General features: G+C 45.4%; 1 protein-coding gene across 8 annotated transcripts in view; it reads right to left on the bottom strand.

Annotated features, from left to right (window-relative positions):
- LOC139923039 (plakophilin-4-like) overlaps positions 1-25,027 on the bottom strand; it is a 73,068-nt gene that overhangs the window by 6,424 nt on the left and 41,617 nt on the right. For 6 of the 8 annotated variants that reach the window (XM_078285985.1, XM_078285987.1, XM_078285986.1 and 3 more), the window contains 12 exons: positions 24,570-24,695; positions 23,926-24,125; positions 22,780-23,341; positions 20,723-20,749; positions 15,195-15,365; positions 11,750-11,960; positions 10,431-10,563; positions 8,882-9,095; positions 2,634-2,817; positions 1,566-1,683; positions 676-867; positions 143-316 (listed from right to left, as the gene is read on the bottom strand). In XM_078285985.1, coding sequence (XP_078142111.1) covers positions 143-316; positions 676-867; positions 1,566-1,683; positions 2,634-2,817; positions 8,882-9,095; positions 10,431-10,563; positions 11,750-11,960; positions 15,195-15,365; positions 20,723-20,749; positions 22,780-23,341; positions 23,926-24,125; positions 24,570-24,695 — 2,312 coding nt within the window. The remainder of the gene's footprint in view (positions 1-142; positions 317-675; positions 868-1,565; positions 1,684-2,633; positions 2,818-8,881; positions 9,096-10,430; positions 10,564-11,749; positions 11,961-15,194; positions 15,366-20,722; positions 20,750-22,779; positions 23,342-23,925; positions 24,126-24,569; positions 24,696-25,027) is intronic. The other 2 variants (XM_071913722.2, XM_078285990.1) reach the window with 1 other exon arrangement.

Genomic DNA, 25,027 nt, shown 5'->3' with positions numbered 1-25,027 from the left:
ATTTAACAGTGCTGCTACAAGACAGAGAGAGAGTGTGTGTCTTTGTTTGTGTGTGTGTGTGTGTGTGTGTGTGTGTGTGTGTGTGTGTGTGTGTGTGTGCGTGCATGCGTGGGCACACAAAATGCAGACACCCATACTGTACCTTCCAGTTGCCGGCTGACAGATTCTGCAGGGAGCCAGCGGCGCCCTCCAGAGTGGCCGGATTTGAGCTCTCAGCCAGCAGAGTCAGGTAAGGCTTGACCACCGCGGGGTGCCACAGCATCTCCGCCCCCTTGGGAGACTTGGAGAAGCCGGGGATGGGTCCCACGCCGTCCCACTGGGCACACAGACACACAATGTTCAGCCGAGTTTTATACATGACTGGTAGGCAGCACTGATGCAGATTGTGCTCATGGAGTTTTTCAGAAAGGTGTGAAACTGTGCAGAATATTTGAAAAACAGGTTGTTCCTGTGTGGGTTTATATGTATGGTTATGTATGGTGTAACTTACAAATAGTTAAATTCCTATCCAATTTGAAAAATAAATCTGCCTCATGCATTTCTTATACTGCTGAGTATATTTAATTATCTGCAATGGTCGGCAATAAATACAGATGTTGAATGAATATGCGCAATGAAAAATGTTGATGCTACTCTGACTATTGCTATAGCCTCTACCCAAAAGGCCCGACTCACTGTGTCTTCCTGCGAGCTCTTTTTCTTCTTCTTTTTCTTCCTGCCCCAGCAGCTGGAGTCTACCTCTTTACTGGGCGACTCGCTGCCCAGCAGGCCGTCCAGCTCGTGCCCCCCCATCAGTCGCGAGGGCGGCATCTCCAGCTCCAGACGATATGACAGGTTCCTTAGAGTGCAAATACAGTTCTCCACAATCTGATGGCAGGGAGGAGGAGACGGCGGGGTGGGGGGTTAGATATATAGAAGCGGCTTTCTCAATCACCATCACAAAAGGTTCAATACAATAAACGCTGCACAGCACACTACAGAATCTACAGCCAATGTGTGGTACGCAGGCCTGGTTTTTGCTGCGGTATAAATCAATTAGGTATGGAACCCAAGGGTCTCCAGTTAGAAAGGAGATCTGGACCCTGACAAATGGATTTAATTCCACGCTGTTTGAGTCTGTATGGGCTATGCCTCACAGAATGTCAATGAGCATATCGGCGTGACAAAATTATGGGGCCCAATTCCCAGGGGACAACGTTCTCTACATTACAGATGAGCCATTTGACTTTTCCTCTGTCATTTTACAGTGCACAGATGCATGTCTGGGAGATTTGATTTTCATTTCAACTGCTAGCATAAGGAAACACACCATGTTAATATATACCGGGTCAATGAGCTATCGGATTCCGAATGTTTACCGTTGTGCATCTGTGGGTTGTGGGTTGGGTGACACAGGACATGAAATAGTTGTTGCTGGCTGCTGGAATGGGTAATTTAGGCACAGGCAATAAAATGATTCAAACTGGCTGGGTAGGATGTTTCCCTGGAGCCTCTCATCATGTGGCAACATGTTTTCCCCTTGGCTAGGTGTGTGTGTGTATGTGTGTGTGTGTGTGTATAAATACCTTGCTGTCGAAGTCAGAGGTGTTGACACAGGCTTTGATGACATAGAGTAGTGAGTCGACTAGGCCCTCACAAGTGCGCATCTGTTTTCTGGCCTCCTCGCCAGCCGAGCTCAGGTTCCTTTCAAACAACACACACACACACACACACACACACACACACACACACAAGTTAGGCCTTTGATTTGGGGCTTTGCTCAACAGACAAAAGAGTGACTCTGAAATATACATAAACAAATACACTAAATGAGAACAATGTGTGTATGTGTGTGTGTGTGTGTGTGTGTGTGTGTGTGTGTGTGTTTGTGTGTTCCACTTGAATGTGTTGTGTGGGCTTTACCATCCCCATGCAGCATCCATAATGTATGAAGTGAGTGTGTGTGGTCTGACTGAAGTCATTATAAGCACTTTGCTGAGTAAATAAGGAACTAACCGAGTGTGCTCACATGCATGCACGGACACACACATGCACGCACACACACACACACACACACACATATACACTCATGCACCCGCATGTATGTGCATGTACGCACACACAGACACACACATTCAGCTCAATTGGCTGTCACCAATTAGAGGCTGAGCTCCAAATCCAGCACAACGTCTTCAAAGGAACAAGCCCCAGGAGACTGGCTGGGAATACTGCATCATCTTTGACTCTATTAGACTGTCTATGAAACGATGATTGCTTTAAAACAGAGAGGACATGACAAAATTCGAGCCATTTGACTAAAACAGACCCAATGGATTTTCAGACTTTATGTATTTTAATTAGTCTGTTGATGTCCAACAAATTTAAAAAGGATTGTGTATGATATGAACTATACACCATTCTGACACTGTTAGCCAGGCAAGTGAGACTTATTGTTGGTCTTTAACAAGTGTGTTGTTTGTGCTCATGTTTGGGTTTGTTTACATCATTATTCTTTTTTTATTCAAAGACAACATTGCATCGTTCCTCATTTGCAGAGGAGCCACAGTATTAGCTAATTTCACACCAGATACAATAGCTTCAACAGCCCACAGAGGGGTGCTAGTGCCCAGTCTGTGCACCAGGTGGTTACTTACCTCAGACAGCCGGAGGTGTTCCTTAGCACCAGGGAGGAGTGGAACTTGAGCTTGTGGTCGTCGTCGAAGGTGGAGCTGCTCCATCCAGAGTGAGGGATGATCACAGTGTTGGTCAAAGTCGTTAAGGCGTCCCGAATGATTGTCATCTTGACAGCGTCACACGACGACAGGTTCCACAGCACCCCTGTGGACACACGTGCACGCGCAAACACACACATTGAGGAACAGGCTTGAAAACCGGCGGTTATGTCAGCTGTCATGTACAGTTAGGGTAAACCAACAGAGATACCAACAACTTGGGCTTTTTATAGCTCGGCGTGTGTGGATGTGTCTGTGAGCATGCACATACAAACACATATAAACAAGCAGAGACAGACATACACACACACACACACACACACACAGAACCCAAGAGAAAATACCCCTCCTCTTCACAAATGAAACCAGTTGTCCAGCATCAAGGCATTAGACATTCGCATCAAACATTATCACAGCAGAATATGCTCTGGGCAAAGATTATTTGCTTGAAATGAAAAAAAAGGAGGGGGGGGGGGGGGGGGTCCATATGGCTTGGCTCAAACATTTGAAATGAAATTTGAATAATGTAAAGTCTCCAGATATCATGCCATCGTTTCATTCATTTCAAATACACTTTTGGTAACCACTGACAATCATACGTAGTCCTGGCAGCCTTTGATGCTGCATCTGTCGAGGATTAGCCAGCATGTAGCATGTTCTTCTAATTAGATGGCTCTTTCTGCAAGGCTTATACCAAGGCCCAGGCAGCTTCCTGCAGGGCACCAGTAACCTTGGACGGTGCTAATACTGCAAGAGCTTGGATCTACTGTACAGAAGCAAGGCTGTGTAGCTAGCTAATACTCCAGACTGCTGCCACAACAAAATGACTCGATGATCTCTCCCAAGGCGAGTGGCTTTTGAGGTTTGTACGTAGGCATATGTGTTTGTGTACCAAGCGTGTTTGCTCCATGAGTTATGAAGCAAACACGCTTGGTACACTAACTCACTGCCAGTGTTCTGCAGAAACACATGTCCAATTTTGCCACTGTATTTACTGTACTTAACTAACATTGGCTTTAAGCGTAAAACACATTACACACACAGTCTTTATGTGTGTATTCTGTATGTTGTGCATGTATGTATGTGCGTATATCAGGACACCTCTGTGAGGGAGGTCAAAAATAATGTCTATCTCTCCTGACTTCTCCTATTTCAACCTCAATGTTTATTTCCTTTCTGCTCCCTGTTCCCCGTCTCTCTAATTAAACCAATGGAGATGATAACAGTCTCTAATATGGCCCAGGGGCCCTATTCAGACACAGTGCCAGCAAGACGCTCGAGACAGACAGATATCTGTCCGCCAAACAGCACCTCTTCCAGTCATTTAATCGAGAGTAATTTCACTGGCCATTATCCTTATTCACACTAAATCAAAGTGCTTTAAAAGCTGTTAGAAAAAATTCTTAAATGAGGGCAGAAAACGTGTGATTCTTCATCTTCATTTTGACGAAATATCAAGACAAACTCCACAGCTGAGAATGAAGCGGTACTTGGCTCTCTCCGGTTAACATGCAGCATGTGCTTCTTATCTCCGCCTGCCAGTGGTGCGTGTGGGGCTGCATGCCGAGGCGCTAGCATCAGCTGGGCTAACGTCTCTACTCTCTATCCAGGCAGTGGTATTAATTTCAATCAAACCATTTCAGTGGTGATTGAATGCTGCTCCTCGCTCGGGCCCTTTCTACCTCTGTGTTTGCTTTTCTCACGGGACATTTTAGGAAGACTGCCCTGAAATAGAGCCACTAATGCAGTGATAACACATAAAGCTTGGTGTAAACTGCTCAGGCCAGCTGACCCAGTTTCCTGGATGTTATCAAGTCCTCAATCCATCCCCCCCCTTCTTTACGTTCCTCCACATCGCCTTTAAAACTCAATTTGGAGAGACGACCTGTTCTCTGCAGGCTTTCAGACCGGCCTGGTGGAGGCTGCCGCATGCTGGAGAAATCGACAGGCGAACCCACTGAGGTGTGACTGACAACGCTGTCAGTGGTGCAACGCTAGCTATACCCATAAGTCACATTTGACAGTCAGATGGAGCAGACCTGTGTGTGTGTGTGTGTGTATGTGTGTGTGTGTGTGAACTGTTCTAAGCCTTGATCTCTGCTCAGCCACATGCTGTTCTCTGGCCTGGCTTGGGAACACTGGCCCAAGGTAAACACTGCTGTGACACCAGGGCCAATAGCCTGTCCAGAACTAACCCCGAGAGCGAGAGAGAGATGGAGAGCGAAAGAGTTAGAAAAATATGAAGTTGGAGTGTTTCTAACAGCCGCTGAAGCACTGATCCGGCTAAAGAACTCTATTCCAGCCATAATGACATTTTCAGTCAGCTTGTTCATCTATTGTCTGCTGGAATGAACTGGAAAAGACTAGATGGACATTACTTTTGCCTTGAGGTGGCTGAGGTCAGGCGGTTTCCAGGGCTCTGATTGGCTGCAGAGAAGGTGTGGCCAGGCGGTTGATTGGCTAGAGATCATGGGTCAGGAACTAATTGGCTCGGAGGGAATGTGTTTGCATGGGTGCATTTCGAGTTCACTACACTACAGCCTATTTGCCAATGGCTGTGTTGCATGTCATCTATCCAACAGTCAGACTTGCAGAAGCTAGCACAAAAACATTGAGCTCAAAAACCTAAATTACTTAATAATTGTACTTATTTTGGGTCAGTAAGTAAGTAAGTTTCTCAACTTTTCAACTGATTCCTGCTTATTCCCTCTCCCATGCTTTTTTCTTAGCCAAAACAAACCAAGGGATCATGACTGTAATACTGGGTGGTGTATATGTTGTTGGTGTCATTCCGTCTGCCATTATATAGTTTGGATGTAGTTTAACTTATTTTTCAACGTAGCCTTAGTTTGAAAAAAAATTTAAAGGATAGTTACAGCAGTAGTTTGAATATGTAGTACACTACCTTACACTGAAAGAAATCAAAAGGTTCCCAACAGTGGGTTGTTTGACCTGGATCCATGTAGATTGGATCAAACGATATAATATTTTTGCTTTTAAATCTATTTTTATTGTATTGCATTGTCATCATTTTTTTTATTTTTGCATTGGTCTCAAATTGTTTTTACGGTATACACGAGTTCTGTCTAACTGTCCACTTGTCAGTCATCTGTGAAGCACTTTGAACTGCACTAACCTGTATGAAAGGTGCTATATAAATAAAGTTTGATTGATTGATTGATTGATTGATATGATTAGGTCAATCTAGTGAGGAATAGGTTGTGACCAAAATCACAGAAAACAGAATAACAGGAAAGAGTTCAAATGTGTGCTCTTCAGTCAGTGTATGTATTTGACATTGAATACTATTTTGCATTTAGGCCAGGAGGGTCAGAGCTGTATAAACAGGTTTCAATCTGAAGAGTTTTTCATTTTTTTGTGGTGCAGCTGACTGTAAATGCATCGGTACATCTTGACAGTGACTGCAGGGTGAGGCTAGATGACAATCTGCAAGCTGTCCTGTATAGCAGAGAATGAAATGAGGCTTTGCAGAGGCTGTAGTGTGTCTCGCTCCATGAATTTTGTTCAGTTTCAAAAGGGAGCCTGGTTGGAGTCTAACTCAGAGAGGCTTATTTCCCAACAGGCCACTGCTAATACAAACAAAACAAGGTTAGCCCCATGGCTAATTGTCAAACATAGACCTTTTCTTATTGGCCCAGAGGAGGAATACTGCCTTGGCTTCAATGTGTTGTAGAGAGGTGCTCATTGGAAGTTTGGGTGTTCAGACTTTAAGAGCAATGAAGAAAAACACATTCAAGGCACTCTTCTCTCACCAAAAAAGTTAAAAGCCTCTAGCCGCTAAAATAAAGTGCCTTGGATTTGTTTTTCTTCATTGCTCTTCGTAGACCTTTTCTTATTTTGAGAAAGGAAAACTGCAACAAAATAAGACCAGAGAACTATGTGTATAGACTGTACATAAACTCAAAGTAAAGCCAAGGTAAGAGCTATGTTACATCCGGACACAGGGTAAGAAAACATTGTGTGCATGAGGGCACGTGTCAGGTGTCACCGGCATAACGGCTGATGACAGTGCTGGGAGGCTTGGCCTTTTGATCTGCGGGGCTGTTTGAGGACAGAGCAAAAACCACAACAGCTGGTGAAAGACGAGGGAGGGCAAGGGGCTGAGCTGGCCTCGTGTGTCCCCACAACATGACCCTCTGACCTGGGCAGTGTGAGACACCGCCTGCTCCTGTAGCTAGCCCTCATGGAGCATTGCTAGTGCCCAGACCTCCCAGTGGAGTTAGAACAAGCCATTGACACGATGGGAGCCTCACAGACTCTCAAGCTAAGTTCTGACAACTGGCTGGCTTCCTAGCTAGCCTCTACAACACCAGTGCTGCTTGAAAAGATGTTTTAATTTAATTTATAAATATGGACCAAACAATGTTTTACAAGTGGTGGGACATGTTGGTAGGGCGCTACGGAATGATTTCTGTCAGCTCTAATTAGGGCTCTGGTGTGGGACGCCCTTGTCATCTAGCTGAAAGCGCTTTATGTGGATTGTTCTCATCGGCCGTGATTAACCAGAGGTGATGCAGCAGTGTTGACCTTTTCTAATTGCTCCCCATCCTGGAGCCTTTACTACCAATTAGCCACAGCAGGCTCTCTGACTAGTGGCTGTAAGAGGAAAACTTGGGTGAGCTCACATCAAAGCTGTTGATTCTGATTGGGCGACACATCTGAATGGTCTTTGGAAATTTTAATGAAAGGAGAATAGAGAGGTGGAGACGGAAATCTGAAAGTGGTTTCCACCCATAAACCCCAACTTGGAGAAAACAACTGATGTTGAAAAGGATCCTGGAAGTATTACTCGGTTGTGCTGTAACACTAGGAGAACTTCCATTAATAAGCAGCCACAAATTCCTTTTCAAATATTGCCTAAACTTTGAAATGGGGAAGCTTGTGCTCTCTGGAAATGTCAGTCGATTATTTTCTCCTTTGGCATGCATCAAGCTGAAGCAAACAGAAACTTAATTGAAACAGGAGACTGAAGGCAATCTCCTCCCGGACGTTGTACAACCACTACAAACAGAGTGTTGTGCCGCTGCCCTGGTGCTCGTACTCCGGCTGTATTGTTTGCCTTCGGGGGACTGTTGGACTGTAACCTGAGACCATGTTAGAGCGGGGGCTGGAGCTGAGCACAAACAGCTGACTCAGCCACCTGGGAGCCAAACGCCTTGGCTCGCTTATTTCTGTAATGCTCCGCCTTGATCCTAAACAACATGGATTTAAACCTTGTTTGCGGAGCTTAGACAACACACAAACACAACTAAACTACATGCAGTGCAATGCGGAGAGCATGAGAGGAAGAGAATGTCAGGGACACTTCTCTTCAGACTGAGAAGACACTGAATCTCTCCACAGACTCAATAATAAAAAAAATATATACATCCCTTGGAAGTGCGGTTTCATTTATTTGCTCACATCATAAAAAGTACTGAAAGCAATAGCTGCAACTCAAGGAAGAGTCTCAGGAAATGCGAGACAGGCTCAATGAGTCAGTCACTGAAAATAAAAGATAAACAATGCTCATAATGTTAGGATAGACAATGAAATATGAGCCACTGGCACCAGCTTTATTGTTAAGCCGGGAAGCCTTGATTCTTAAACAGACTAGGAACAACTAGGTATGACAGACATTAAGGTGAGACGATATATAATATGGTTAACCACGACAGCCTCAGAGAAGCATAACCATATTCAAAGAGACCAGGTCAAGACTTATGAGCAACCCGCCCAGCACAGTGACTCTATCTTCCCCTAAAACACCCCCAGGTTAGTCAGGTTAATAATTCAGCATCTCCTGCCCATGTTGTGTAATGTTCCTGTCCTGCTGAAACCCCACGGAGGATCTCCTGAGGATCTGATGTGGGCACAGGCTGCTGAATAATGCAACAGTGAGATGGTGTTGGATAGTGGGGAATGTGACTTTGCTTCCTTCCTGCGCCAGATGGAGGAGCATGATAGAGTGGCAACATCGCATGGAAGATTCACATGGGGGGGCAGGAGGTTAAAGAAGCAGCCTGAATACTGTACACACACATTCCCATTCAGAGACGAGGGGGGGAAAACACACTGTCAAGCTTAGACGGTTCACGACACAGTTTAACACACGCATCCCCACTGCACACACACACACACACACATTTGCCGCGCGTGCTCACACTTACCTGTGACAAGCTCCCGCACTTCTGCATCCACGGTCTTCCTCAGCAGGCGGAGCAGAGCGGGGATGCCCCCTGCGTTCCTCACAGCGATCTTGTTGTCGTCCATAGCTTTGCCGTAAACTAGGTTCCTCAGAGCTCCGCAGGAGTTCCTCTGGACCTCCAGAACCTTGTGGTCTAGTAGGTCCACCAGGTGTTTGATTCCCCCTAGTCGACACACCTAAGGACGCGGCGAAAAGAGAGCCATCACACACCATTATCAGGCAGGAAAAGACCCAGACCACTAACACAGTGTTTTGTTCAGCTAAACACCATAGAAAGCAGAGGATAAAGGTTCAGATGGTAATTCAGAATCAAATACTGTAATCTGACATAAAAAGATGGACATGAATTCATGTTTGTGTTCTTCAAATAAGCCTGACCTTATTATTAGACAAAATATTGGTTCTCCACGACAAGAAAAGCATTGCATTTATTCATGTGACAAGAGAATGTACACAGAGGAATTTATTCATACCAGTTATCTGGACAATTTAATGCTAATGTATGACTATTGTAAAAAGCCTTAACCACAGGAGATGATGAAGTCTTGAAAGACAAAATTTAAATGTTCCATCTGGAGCTAAAAAGGGAACCAGAAACCCAGAAATAAATACTTCTATCAAAAGAAGATCCCTGCTGTTCATGGTATGGTATGAATAGATTTTAATATGTTGACATTTGGCATCTAAGAATGAAAAATACATTCCACACATCTGCTGATGTTTCATACCTCAAGTCAAAGCTGATATTTTCTGCCCCTTCTTATCAAAACTCAATATTATTTCCCCGAAATGCAATAAAGGTCCACATAAGTAAGTACATTGTGTGTGGAAGAGCTTGACTGTTTATGTTTCAGTAAGAAAGATTTACAACAGTGGAAGTCTGTGTGTGTTCTGTTTCACACCTGTGTGTCTGCATGTGTTTTTGCCTGTGGCTGTATGCTTTGGGTGTTTATTGTGTTGGCCTGTGGCATGACATGAGTAGTGTGTGTCTATGTCTGTGTGTATGTCTGTGTTTCTATTTGTGTGTGAAATTGCAGAAGATCTCGGTTCTCTACAAGTGCTGTGAAGCCCCTGCTGAGTCGTGGAGTTTGGCTCTGCTTTTATTTTTTCCTTCAGCAGACACCTCCGGAGGCAGTACAAGTTCCCTGCCAAGCCGTGAAATTCCAGAGGGAGCCTGCAGAAGGATTGAGTGGCCCGGGAAAGACTCACCGAGGCTCGGTGCACACACACACACACACACACACAAACACACACACACACACAGATGCACGCACCCAGGGATTGGCTATGGATTGGCTACATGACTGGTCAGCTGCATGCTGGATACTAGCTGTAGGCTGAAAAAGCGGGGCTTAAACACTATATGATGAGTATTGATGAGTGTGCAGAGTAAAAGTAGAGACGACTGGGTTCTGATTATCAGATAATGAGGTGATGCATGTAGGCGGCGAGCAGTGCATGGTGGGTACTAATGAAAGAGAAGCACAGAGGATGGTAGCAGTGGTACGTACCTCAACCTTGACTCGGTTATCGCCGAAGCACAGGTGCTGCAGGAAGGCGGCTGCGTTGGCCTGCACTGAGGGAAACTGGTGCTGCAGCATGTGAATCACCTCTGGCAACTCTGGGTCACGCCACGCAAACTCCCTAGAAACACACAGGCAGAGCACAGAGGCATCAACAGGATGACAAAGACCGAAAACAAACTTCTCCCCCGCAACACTATTGGCAGACTTTCTCTCAAAACCAATCTCTTCTCCCACTGCCTTACTTCAGCTCCTCAGGGTAGACTGATAAATTTAAGCCCTGGAAATGACATTCACATCCGGTTCTATATTACAACCCACCTGGGGTATGCTTGGATTATTGCTTTTCTGTATACAGCACACTATGAAGGGTAGAATTTTTCTTCAGACATTTGGAAGCTTCAAGAGAGGAATGCTTTGTCTAGAGAGTTCTCGAATTACACTTGAGAACTTTTGTTTTACACACAAAAGCCATTCAAATGAAAGCAGTGCTGTATATCTATTGGAATGTAACTTCTATAAGTTTCTTCATTTCTGCCCACAGTTTGATAATTGGAAAATAAATCAAGTTTAAAGTGAGAGGGAGACAGAGCGGCAGCAACATATCCCAAACCAGGTGACAAAAATGGGATTATTGATGTGTGACGTGTGGCAGAAATGTTGTAGCAAGACCCCAAGCCAATCAAACACTCTTTTAATCCAAATATCTCAGGGCGCAAATAGCCAATGTTGAAAAAACATACACTGGGGGTTATGAGGCATATACGTGCTAGATTTCCCTTGGTAGGAAAACCTGTTGAGAAACACTTTTTTAGGGGACCTTTTAGTCCGGTGCACGTCCTGGAATGGACCTGGGTCATGGCGGTCCCCCTGCTGCTCTCACTTAGAGTAGTTTGCCATGCTACAGCAACATACAAGGCTGTGAACAGAGCTCCCAATGTGCAAGGTCAGGGGTTTACCGCATAGGTCAACCCACCCCCTACGCTTACACACGCCTGTCTGACAAGAGCAGACGCAGCACTTCAGTGTATGTGAGAATCTATTGTAAAGTGGTCAGGCGTAGTGCAGGCAGCTTAATGGCTAGAGCCGTGGATGGCTGCCCAGGGGGCTCTCTGTTTGAATAGTAAGAGGACACCAGTGTTGACCCAGCAGAACAGAGAAGCCTTGTAAGCATAAGTAGTCCCTATGGGTGACTGGTTCGTACTACACTACACTAGCTACTAACCACCGACTACATCCTGTAGCGTAATAGTAATTCAAGACCATTTAGACACACAACACTAAACTGAAATGAGACCAATGCCTACCTGGGGTCCTTCTGGATGCTGTCTATGGAGGGTGAGCGGGTGGCGCCGTCGTCCATGACAACGGGCTGGCGAGCGTAGTTGGCATCGGAGGGCCGGTACTGCGTGGTGCGATAGGGCTCGGCGTAGGTGGCTGCCGTGTTGAGAGCGTAGTTGTTTCTTTGGTAGGTCATGGCACTGCGCTGGCTAGACGTCCTCTGGAGGCTCCCCACACCTGAGGGCCAATAAACAAAACCTCCAGAGTGAGATTTTAAACAGAACAAGCGCACAAGAAAATCGACGCAGCCGGGTTAGTAGAGATTAGCGGTGTTGTTGTTCAGACCTTTTCAGCTAAACTCTGAGCTGGGCACACTGGTAGCATGCCGCGTCCAAGCTGAAAACACATACACACACGGCTGTTCTAAGAGGCACAGCAAATTCTCTCAATCTGGAACCAATTAATGATGAGGATAAAACACAGCTCCCATGGTTCTACAATGCAGAAGTCTTCCTCTTCAAAGGCCTGTTTGCTTGTTGTTTGGGTTTTACAAGGCAGAGCTTAGCCAGTGGAATCCCGCCGGTTTTCAAAGGCGACAGGAGGCTTCAACCTGCTGGATGATCCACAAATCCCTTCCTCATCCCTTTCTCACTCCTTTCCTCCACTGTATTCTTAGGCCAACTTTGCCCTACGCAGCAGTGCAGCAAAAGTAAACCATGACCAGCTCCAAACACAGACAGAGAAGCACCAGCTCTCTCCGAGTGGGACGGAAGCATCGCAAACACAAACATGCAGAGAAGACATCCTTCCAGACAAGGTCCAATATTCAGTCTGAGAGCATCTCGCTTCTGTCATCTTCTTTCCAACAGCCTCTCTTTCCTTCAGCCTCTGCTCCTAGTGATATGTGACCTAGTTCTTTTTAACACAATGTGTCACAAACACACACAGAAATGCGCATACAGGCTGGCCGGGTCTAGCCCTCCTGCTCCTAGGAGCCACGTGATGTGTTGGCAGCGTGACTGCTGCTCCGGTCAGATCTCTATCAGCCATCCAACAGGACTGGGCATGTGCGTGCAAAAACTCCCTCCTACCAGAAACCAAGACGTCAACTTGTGGCCCTGCTCCAAAAAGACAATTTTTCACATCAATGCACTTCTATGCTTGGCAGCGCTACTCTGCGATTTGATGGTTATCTCCAAATCTAACAGAGGTCAAAGACAGTCTCAAACGCAACTAGTCCAATAAAGAATAAAATAGAATACAAAAATAGAATTCTCAATGTGTCATTCAGTTTTGTCAAGGTTATGCTTGGTACATTTGCAGTTTAATAGCAGCCCTGTAGAGCTTCATCAATAAGCAACACAAAACTAAATTCAACAAAATATCAATTTGATTTAATCAGATTTCTCTTGTGGGAGAGAAACAATATAGCTTTGCAATTTTACAAGATCTATTTGCATTCCATACCTCATCTTGCGAAGCCAAGGATCAATATTTCCATTTAACATAAAAAACCTTGCTCCTACTTGCACAAAAAAAAAATGTACAGTACAAGCTTCCAAAAAAAGATAAAGAATGCACGGAAATCCAGCAGGGGAAAATGGCCCATTGAAATTTCATTTCACACCATAACAAAGAATGCTCTGGGATCAAATTGGATTTTTTCTAATGAGGTAGTTTTTACAAAGAGTCCACACTGCACCACCCCCCTGCCATCCAACCCCACCACACCCCCCTTTTCTCAATATAGCTGGCGTAAACACATTATAGTGGCTTATCTGTGGGGCTTTTTCGCAGCATCAATAGCATTTATTACTGGACTTATCGGGCTAAGCAGATCTCCGGTGTGCCAAGGAAGAGGCTGAATGGAGAGTGTGTGTCAGTGCAAAGAATGTGTGTCCGAGGCAAGGGCGATGATGAGCGGAGAGTGCCAATATTGGGAGGGTTGGGAAAGAGCAAGCCGTGACCGCGGGTACCAAACTGTCCCCTGATCCCCTCATCCTTCTTCTCATTCTCCATGTGACAAACAGGTAATGAACTCCTTTGTGGCTGGATGACATATCAGTACCTGCCTGTTTACTCATGTCTGCCCCCTTGTCTATGACAATGGAGGGAGGGAGGGAGGAAGGAGAGAAAGAAAGAGTGAAAGAGTGAAAGAAAGAAATAGTGAAAGACAGAAAGAAAGAAAGAAAGAAAGAAAGAAAGAAAGAAAGAAAGAAAGAAAGAAAGAAAGAAAGAAAGAAAGAAAGAAAGAAAGAAAGGGTAACAGAGTGTTCCCCAAGAGAGCTGATACACCAGGGGAGACAGACAGAAAGTCAGGGGGTGTTGGAGTGAAAGGGAAAGAGAGATCTGAAGAGAAAGTGAACACCTGAGCTGGAAAACAGACAAAGACTTTCTCACAAAAGTGCTCTGAGAGTCATGAGCTGTTGTATTAACCATGAAGCTCTCCTCTGAAATAAAAAAGATATGTGAGAGTCTGTCTTCAGGCTTCGCCACCATCCCCTGTCTCTTGTTAGAGCTATCTCTTCTCCACTTTACCACTTTCTTAAAGCTCTGCTGGAGACTGAGGCTGCTGTGAAATGCTCTTTAGCGGCTTCTCTGCAGCAGGCACCACGACACATTTTGGATCAAGGCCACCTATTCTGTATTGATGATCATGATTACTTTTTAATTAAACGTGTTCATCCTAAACTGGGACCGCGTGACCACTATGTTTGTTTGCTAGCCTTTCTTCCTGTTAAAGCTGCATTAAGCAAAATTTTCTGACCACTAGAGGATGACAGAAACCGCAACACATTTGTAAATAAAGCACAGCAAAGCCACTGCACTACGGAGGCCTACTAAGGACAAACTTTGCAAAGCACTGTGCATAAAGGCTAATAGCTAAGCTAAACGTGTGTCGCCGGTCACCAGTCTCGCTTCAACAGAACTTCCTCCCGCTGAAGGTTACATGTCCCACAAAGTGAAGAGTTAGGTAGCAAGTTTATTAGTGTAACAAGTTTATTTACTCATCGATTCTGCCATTACAAGCATTTTTTTCAATGGGTGGGGAGGAGCGCCACTTTTAAACAGCGAAGGAGATACCAAGCTAGTTTTTAAAAAATGAAAAGCTACTTAATGGACCGGGAGGAGCTTCGTTCCGGAGCGGAATTTGAAAACAAGATGTGAAAACTGCAACATCGCTGGCTGCTGTGTGGATAGTGATTTGTATCATTATGTCTCAATTGAAATCTCCACATAGCATACATTAGTTTCAGGATTGATTATAAGGTCTGATATCGCTTATTGCAGGTTTAACTTGTCTGCATACATACATTCACACCAAACCCTAGTGACCCAGGATGTACACGGGCCATGTCTGAAAGCGGTATAAGCTTCTGTTTCATCAGTTATACCCATCTAGTAGAGCTGATTTGTAACTATTCTTTCATGATGAGGCCTCTGGAGTTGTATAAATAAAGTGGGACCGACCTGAGGTGCTCCTGTAGAGGGTGCCCTGTGGGGCGTGGTTGGGGCTGCGGTACAGCGGGCTCTGGAAGGTCCGGTCCTCATAGATGGGTGTGATGTGGCGGTCCGGGGACATGGCCGACCTCAAGTCCTGGCCCATCTGGCTGTGCTGACTGGCATATGAGCTCCGTAGTCCTGGAGGTGGGGATGAGGAGCGCAGAGAGAGGTACAGCAGTTAGTGGCAGAAATGGTCTAGTGGTTACAGAGAGAGTCTCATAACCGAAAGGTCAAAGGTTTGAGCCCTACAAGAGGAAATACGTGTCAATCAACTTCCATGTGTCCTGTCAAAGTGTCACTGAGCAAGACACTGAACCCCTACCAGCTCTCTCTCATTATAAGTCACTCTGGATAAGAGTTAAATGTCTAAAACCTACCAGAGTGGGAAGGAAGGGGTGAGGTAGGTAGATGAAGAGAAGGATGGATAGAAAGAGAGACAGAGGGATGGTGGTTAGGGCAATAAAAGAAACACAGGGTTAGAAAGAGCCACTCACTATCCCCGTGTCTGTGTGTATCACTGTCAATCCACATTAGCATCACAGAGCGACAGCAATAAAGTTGCGACACACAATGCCCACACACCACAGCTCTGCTAGAGATATACACCCTGCACAATCACACACACTGGAATAGGGGGGAATGCAAGTAAAGGAGGGTAGAGTAACAGGCCATGTTATTCCTGTTTGAATTTGACAGCTCGACCCTCACTAAAGACTTCATTAAAATATATTTAGTGCTCATTTGTAATTCTGTGTAAAGCTAAAGAGCCATTTGTAGTTACTCACCCCCAGCTCTCCTAATCTTCTCTCTCACTCTGACTTTTTCTCTCTTTTAATGATCCTGCTCTTTAAAAAGCAGTCAGTTCTGTTTCAGCTTTCCCCTTTAAAAAAATAACTCAGAGGCAAACTGCTCATTTGACTCCCTTTGCTTACACAGAGTAATAATACCTCTTGGTTTATACTCACTGAAATTAACCAGCTTTTACTACACAGTTTAAAACCTGACACAAACAGTTCTGAGGTGAATTGTCCCTGGTACGCTACAAGAAAGAGAAGGATGTGAACCAATCAGAGCAGGACCACAGCAGATGCTGGGAAATGTGCCCTAAAGCAAACAGCCAGGGCTTCTGTAATCAGCCATAGGCTCACCTGCCATGGGCGGGAAACCCCACAGAGGTGACTCCTCCAATTAAAGCTCCCTGCCAGACAGGTCACTATGACAACAGGCTGCAAGGGGGCGGAGTGAAGGAGCTAGTCCTGTCTGACTCAGGCCCTGCCGGTCCAGATGTGAAACAATAACAGCAGAATGAGTCGGCAGTAACATCTGCTGCTCTGCGTAAAGCCATATAAATCTGGTAGGCAGTTATTACCATTCACTCAGCCCCAAAGCTTCAAGGCTATGGGTTTTAACACCATGACACACACACACACCCCTAATATCAGCCTGGAAATCTGATGCCAACAAACACACATATGGGCGGGTGTGAGTGTGTGTGCATCTGTGCTCTTTCTAAAAGGTGTTTTGTCTGTTTCAACCATTCAAGTGACTCTGAGTGATTAGTCAGCATTTTGTGCACATACATAAACACTTCAAATGGATCTACTTCAGGAGGTGGTTTGAATTTGTTTTTTTATTCCACCTGACAGTTTGTTTAATTTGCTTATTGTGAACACCAAGCACACCAAGTTCATGAAATTAAACTCTCAGGTGTCCTTCTCTATGACATTATCTAGTTATTATTACAAATATGTTACGGTTAAATCATAGCACAAATACACGCTGCCTATCCTAATAGTGCCCTCTTTCAAGACAGGATGAAAGGCACCACATTAATTTTGAATTTCACTGTGTAGGAGATGAATAATGGGCTGTAAAGGTTCTATCAAATTAACTCATAGGCTAACGCTTGAAAATGGACCACGAGTAGACCAGATTCAGCCAATGATTAGCCTGATCAAATTAAATTGCGGGCTGAATCTGTTTCATATCTTGCGATTATGATAAGCTCTTTTTTTCATTACAAGCACACAAATGTTCACTTACTGTTAAAGAGTACTAAAGAAAGATGAGAGCGTGAATGGAATATGGACTGACTCTCATTCAAAGCTGAAGTGAAACAGAAATAGACATGGGTCCACTTTAAAAGGGAGAGGACAGAATCTGAATATAAAGAGAGCTCAGTTTGTTTTCCCTTGGCTCCATTTGTTTCAAACAGGACTACACGTGTTGTGTGTGTGCACATGTGTATGTGTGTGAGTGTGTGTTTGTGTTCAACCTCGCATCACTGAACCTCACTCAACTCTGAACCCCAGTGGACCCGGGTACAGTTGGAAACTGACTGCTCACTGCACATTTCACTAGGCTCCAAACATCATTTGGGTCCCGTCCAACCGCACGAGCCCAGGCGCAGACAGCTGCTAAACACCAATGCTGCCATGCAGAACAGGCTAAATGAGGGATTCTTATCACAGTTTTGAGATGGAGGAAATGAATAAATAAGCATGTTTGCCTCCGGAGGGAGCGAGGAGCCTCTGGGGGCAAGGCAAGGGAAGTTTTTAGACATAGACAGCAGGGCAGAGAGAGGCTGACCTCCGGAGCTCCATGCCCTCACAAAGCTTATGAGGAGAATCCACTTTTCAGCCTCAAACAACTCAATTGATTAAAAATTAATGCTTATAAAATGGATGGTTGCGGTCCAGATTTCTGATTGGTTAAGGCTCGTAGACATGGTCATTAGACATGGTCAAGTCCACATAGCCATTAATTCAAATATTAATACGCTGGCTGAAAATCACATATTGCTACTTGTGCGTCGCTTAGCAACCACATTGTTTAGCTACTGTTCAGGAACTATATTGTTAGGTGGAAAATCAATATTTAATTATTAGCAATTAAAAATAAATGATTTTTTTTTTTTACATTTGGGTTGAAAAGTTCAGCACTTTTCAAACAGCTGTGAGGGTTTTAGGCACTCGGGGAATAACACCTCTTGAGCTGTTAGCAGGCCCTCTCATGGCTCATTGCTTAAATGAATCACTGCAGCTGCAACATATGGGTTAACAATATCAGCTGCATGGTACAAAATGATAGGACTGTCAATGGGTTGGATTATAGACCCGAATTGATTAAACTATGGACTAGATATGGACTAGAATATATTAAACTAGAGTTGAGTTGTAAAACCCTAAAAATAACAAATACAAAACAAAAAAATATCTATGTGAGAAAATGGCAGGCACATTATAGGACTATGCAGGGTAGGGAGGATAAAGGAGGGAGTCGTCACCACTACAGAGGGGTGCTGCTGCTGTGTGCTGTAGTGGCACATTCAATGGCCCAGGCAGCCTTTCAATCTGTGGTAGTGCACACAATAGCCACTAGCAGTGGCTTGGCAGGAAATCAGTTCAGCTTCTCTTGTTCAAAGGTTTCAGGGGGAGAGGATAAGGAGAGAGAGGGGTGGTGGGGGGGAGAGAGAGAGAGAGAGAGAAGGGAAGAAAAACGCAGGAGAGAACATGAGGGGGGGGGGGGGGGGATACAAACGAACAGTGGGTTAATGAGGCAGTCTAGGACCACATCAGAGACTCCTCATCCCATGTAAAGCCTGGCCACACGATCGGCGCTTTCGGCACTGCTGTGCCCGAGTGAGAGGGACAGAACCTCCCAGGCATGGGAGCCTTCATGCATATCTCTCCCTCTCAGCAGCCTGACTCCCTGTAAGTAGCAACATTAAAACAACCTTAGAAGAGACTAATCCCTCTGCCTTCTTTATTCTGCTCCCCTGATAGAAGCGCTGCAGTCACTTCTAAAAGCGTCTGCAAATTGTCAGGGAGAAATAACATACTGCTGTCTATTGAGGATGAATGGCCCGCATTCCTGGTGCGTTATAGTCATTTAATTCTCCCCTCAGCTCTCTCACCGTGGCTTTAACAGATTGCACTTGGCAGAGGCTAGACGAAGGGCGGTGGCGGCTTGGCGCACGCTTGCTCCTGCTCTGGAGAAACAAACATTTAAATGGATGCAGCTGACTGCATTCCTCAACAAAAATAATTTTCAAAAACCCTCTCCAAGAACAAACAGAGCCCAAGGAAAGGAGCTGGCATGCTCACCAGAATATGATTACACATACAAGGGAGAAAAGCTGGAAAACTGTAAATGTGCACCACTGTTAAAACTATGGCAGCTCGGGCTCTTAGGCTGTGACGCCACACCTGCAGATACACCATTTCACCCTGCTCTTTTTTTTTTTTGATCCACTGTGCTCTCAAATGGACATCAGGCATAATGACCACATTACAGGGACAATTTGTCTTCATCTTCCATTTTTCAGCAGCAGAGGGAAGGTATGACTTCCTGCCAATGACAGTGCAGGGAGCAGAGCCGGGTGGGGGGAGGGAGGAAAGGAGGGAAGGGAAGAGCGGGGGAGACGAGAGGAGAGGAGAGGAGGAGAGGAGGAGAGGAGGGGTAAGAAAAGGGATAGCAGTTTGTTTAAGGCAGAGCAGGGGAAAGCACTGGGAGCAAGGAAGGAAGGAAAACAAGACAGAATGTGTAAGTGAAAGAGCCAGAAAGAGGTGAGGAGAGGAAGGCAGCATATTCTGGAAGGAGAGTGACAGCAAACCACTAACAGCTACAATCTCAGGTTTGGGCTTTCAGGTGGCATTTGTCAACTGCATGCAAATGAGCCTGGCCATGTGATCATCCCATTTCCTTCCACTATGGCTCGTCAAGCACTTGTGACAAAATGCCCGTGTCAGAGGCAAGGCTCCAGCGTGGGAAGGGGTGTGTTAGAGAGAGAGAAAAGGAGACAGAGAAAGAGGGAGAAAGAGGGAGCGAGAACGAGAGAGGAAGACAGGAGAGAGAGGAAAAGAGTGAGGCTGAGGGAAAGAATGAGACGGAGAGAAAGGAGCGGTGGGGGTGGGGGTGGGGGTGGGGGTGGAGGGGCTTCTACCTGATAGAGACAGAGAGAGGAGAGCAGAGCTAGGATGCTAGGCTGGGCTGACCAGTGTCTCAGTCTGCTTGGAGGAAAAGGACTGAAAACCCATTTGTGTCTGCTGGAGACATCATCAGTCATAGCAGTGTGTGTATTTGTGTGTGTGTGTGTGTGTGTGTGTGTGTGTGTGTGTGTGTGTGTGTGTGTGTGTGTGTGTGTGTGCAGATTGCTGCCGTCAGCACAGAAACCAGAGTAATTGGCTCCCTCAAGATAACTATTCCTAATTGACCTCAGTTGAAGAAATCAACAAGTGAGAATAGTCAAACCACAGTGCTGTACTTGGGTCTTGGGGGTGATAACATACTACAATAAACGGGTTAACATTTAATAAAAGGCATTTCCCCAATGACCCTTTAAAGTGAATTGGCATGGGGGGGGTCAAAAAGGAAAGGGGTTGGAGATGATTATTTAATCGCGAAACAAAAGCACATGTGCACATGCAGTGATACCTTAATATAACACACATTATGGAGAGGATGATGGGGCATTAATAAAAAAAAAAGTTCACCTTGAATATCATCATCAACCAGGGCGTCTGAAGATATCCCCAGGCAGCATGAAGTTTAGCAAAAAACACACAACAACACTCCATTAACCTCATAATACAGTGAGCTGCTGAATAAGTGCTTCTCTCAACATTTGGAAGAAAACAAAAAGGCTGTTGGTTTAAGGGTGGAGCCATGAGTTCGCAGCCTTAAATAACTACCTAGATTTCCTGTTCCAACTGCAAAAACCTGCCTATTATGGGAATGGGAGCAATTTTTATAATTTGTATAATCCCTCCGCTCTGTATTAGCCATCATTTTCATTATCCACCCAAGCTATATTCTTATCTACAAGAGATACTTAAAAAAGCGGTAGGTGATTAGTTTTGGGGTTGAAGGGCTGAGAATGAATGAACACAGCCTGACCTCTTCCTGTTACTGTGAGGATAAATTGGTTGGCTCTAAATTAGGACAAGATATATACATCAGCGCACTGATAATATCACCTGACAGATCTACGTTTGGTATTGGCATTCCACAGAGGTACACCAATAGCATAAGCATAAAATATGAGATTTCTGTTTGGTTTTGGATTTAAGTCAAAACAGTCCAACAACAGAGGATGCTTTTAATGGTATGTGGTGGTCAAATACAAGTAAAAGCAGCCCTTTGTGCCACAATTTTAGAGCTTTAGGAGGAAAACTCCACCTGGCAAATATATTGGATTTTGTTAATTTTCCTCCTGAATTGTTGACAATATCAGTATCAGACCCAAAAATCCTTTATCTGTCACACCGTAATTAGCAATACACATAACAGACAATACTTTTGTGGGAAAGCATGCTTGGATGTTGACTGTTTAGATATTACCAGCATCTAATCATCATGAAATCTAGCTAGAAAAGCATGAGAATTACAAAATGATCTGTAGTGTAATATTTTTACACTCTCTAACCGCAACAGACTTTGTTCGGTTTTCCCCACCCTGCTTTGCGGCAGGAGCGGAACCCCTGTAGTGAGAAATTACAGGAGATATTAAAGAACTTAATTTTATTTCAGCTGTTTAGCGCCAAAGGCATCCCCGCGACTCTGAATAGGAACAAAACCCAGCAGAAAATTAAAGATAACAGGAGAAACGTCTCCATATGGCGCCTTCATTTCAGAAGCAGTGAGCGAGAAGACGATGAGCAAAGAGGACAACTGTCTCATATTTACGAGCTTTGAAATGTCAAGCTCGACTTGGGGCTGACATGCATGTAGGGAAACCACAACAGATCTATCAATCAACTGTAGAACATGTGAATTACTTAGAAGAGCTGTCAAATAGCACACTCTCAAGAGAAGGCAGTCACGCTCGGGCACTTTGGATTCATTTTTACAGACAGTTGAGTGAATGACTAACAAGGGAACTAAAATCTGCTCAGTTGTCTTAACATACTGTACATACTTGCAAAGTGTCATAGCACAAATATGTGAACAAATTTCTGAATTATTTTCCTCCCACACAAACTTTTTTAACCTAATATAACCTTCATGCTTTGGATTTCTTACTGCTCTGGGGGATTTTTATCAATGGATGCCTTTCCATTAATACCGGAGGTGTGGCTCTATCAAATTCAGGAAATTACATTGCCTAATCATATGGATGCAATTGCCAACCCTGCGGTGCTGCCCTTCCTCCAGTGGTCTGAGGGACACGCTGCGAATCCACATTAGAGGAGCTGGCCTTGGCCCATACCACACACACACACACATACACACACATACACATACACAAACATGCACACAGTGACTCACACAGCTGCGTGCCAATGGAAAAGACAGGGCAGCAGGGCTAAAGAAAGAGGAAAACACCATGCACTCTTTTCCTCTCTGATTCAAGGACAGAGGATATTATTTTACTGTCCGACTTTTACTGACTTGAGATGTTTAATATCTGGCTACAACAGAACATTGTGGTAAAACTGTACAGTCAGGGGACAACAGTACATTCATTACCTCCTGATCTGAGAGAGTCTGAGTGAGCTGTAGAGCAGAAATAGCTCTGTGTGTATGTGTGTGTGTGTGTGTGTGTGTGTACCTGTGAGGCTGTCAGGTCGCGTCATCCTCTCGTAAATGTCGTAACTCTGGGCTCCGTAGGGGTCGCCGTCGTGGATCATGGAGCGCGGCAGAGTGGAGCTGTAGTGCTGGGGCACGGCGGTCATACTGGCCCTGACCGGAGAGGACGACTGAGTGGGCTGCTTGGTCAGAGGAGGGTTGACGCCGTCCGCCATCGTGAGAGGCGAGCCCATGCGGCCCGACGACGACCCCGCGGAGGCCTGGTAGGGCGAGGTGGTGCGGCTGGCGCTGCCCGAACGCGAGTTGGCGGAGCCCATGCGTCGCAGGGCGGCGGGGGAGTTTTTCTGCGTGGAGTAGGGAGAGCCGCCGCTGCGCTGGGCGGAGGGCAGGGTGGTGGAGAAGATGCTGGACAGGGGTTTGGGTTCCGTGACGATGGGTGAGCCGTAGGCGCTGCCCACTGAGGTGCGCAGGGAGCCGCGGGAGGGGGACAAACTGCTGGCGTAGGCTGGCGACTGGGTGCGAGAAGGCACCGAGCTTACCCTCCGCATGGCCCGGCCCGGCACTGCAGTGGTTACCGCCGGAACCTGCGAGTGGGAAAGAATGATGGCTTCATGCATTTGCTTCTTTAACCCTCAAGGAGCTATAAAAATCATATTAACGATGATGTTGAACACTCTGCAATAAACTGACTCATGCGCAATGAAAATGAAATGGTAAATAGTACAGCATTACATAAACCAATTCATTATAGGGTAATGACTGTATTCTAGGCCATATTTATTTTCTCCTCTCCATCCCCCCTAAGTAGTGTGCAGCAGTGCCATGTGGTCTCTCAGTGGTCAGTGTGTACAGCGACGGATGAAGCATGATTGTGTTGCAGTGCTCGGTGCTCGCTGTACCCTCTGTGCCTTTAAGCATTGCGTCGCTGCTGCCACAGAAAAAACATGTAACTGCAATTTTGGTGTTTTTCGTTTTTAGCTTGAAGTTAAAGCTTACATTCATTTTTGTTAATGAATGAATTTCATGACCCCTCAGGCCCTTGAAACCTGCTAAACTGTGACTGTTTAATTTAAAAATTACACACTATTGTTGAGAAAATAGGTCTTTGCAGATATGTGCTTTTTGTCTGACAACAGCAATATGTTATATGTGCAGTAGCTGGCAATACCTGGGTTGAAGCCTGGCCCTCGGCCCTGGCATTCCTCATCAGGGTACCTGTGCCAGGGCCGGTGCCAGGGAAGGAGTGCTGCATCCTCAGCTCAGCCTTGCCCAGGTTCTGGCTGCTGTAGTAGCCACTGCTGGCATCCTGGTAGCCACTGTCCGAGTACGAGTTCATCTGAGTCGAGCTGCGTGAATTCCCTGCAGACCCTGAGAGAGAGTGAGAGAGAAAGACAGAAAGAGATGCGGAGACAGAAGAGAGGGAAGGGGGGAGGGGAGAGAAGCGAAGGAGAGAGAAAAATCATAAGTGGTTTCATAATAGACATGACCTTTACCTAGACTGCATCACTAATGACAAATGGCACAGCGGGGAGGACTCAGTTCTACCACCCTATGATTCAATGTGCCATACTACATCATCCAGCCATTTGTAAGCTGTGATGAGGGATCTGTTCTATCAGTGACACCCAAAGTATCAACAAGAGAGGTGAAGAAGGAAAAGAGAAAGGAGCATGGTGAAATGGGCTTTCTGTACCTGAAGCACTGCCAAACCTGTTAATGTAGTGAGGCGATGGAAGACAAGACAAGGAAAGAGACGAGTTGGAATAAAAAAAGACTACAGTAGGTAGAGAGAAGGCAATAACAGACCCTCACTTTCATGGAGAGAGGACTGCTCTGGGGAGTACAGAGACACCTGCTCCGACTCAGTCCTGATGCGGTAGCTGGGCGACTGGGAGCTGTCAGTCACCCGAGACTTGGTATCCCCCGAGGCGGAGGCATCTGGGGAAACACAGCAGAGCAGGGAGTCAGGGACAGAGGGAAAGCAGTCCGTCTAAAACTATGACAGAGATTTGGCTTTGGAGGGAAAGACTTAAAAACTTCACATTGTTTTAGTTCAGAAGGAAAAATAATAGACAATCATTTCCACAACATTAATTTCACACTCATGTACAGTTGGAGTCGTTAAATTTTATTGTCCTAGTAAATCAAGCAAGTGAAATTAGGCAGCGTTTCACTCCACAGTGCCGGCAACTGTGTATACAGCCCGGCTCTAAACAGTTTCATTGCTGTAACATTTCCCTGAACCCCCTCTCTTCATGCATGACAACGAC

This window comes from Centroberyx gerrardi, chromosome 10 (genome assembly GCF_048128805.1).
Source record: "Centroberyx gerrardi isolate f3 chromosome 10, fCenGer3.hap1.cur.20231027, whole genome shotgun sequence".
Classification (NCBI taxonomy): Eukaryota; Metazoa; Chordata; class Actinopteri; order Beryciformes; family Berycidae; genus Centroberyx; species Centroberyx gerrardi.
Note: the sequence above shows the minus strand (reverse complement) of the source record. Positions and strands in the feature narration are given on the sequence as shown.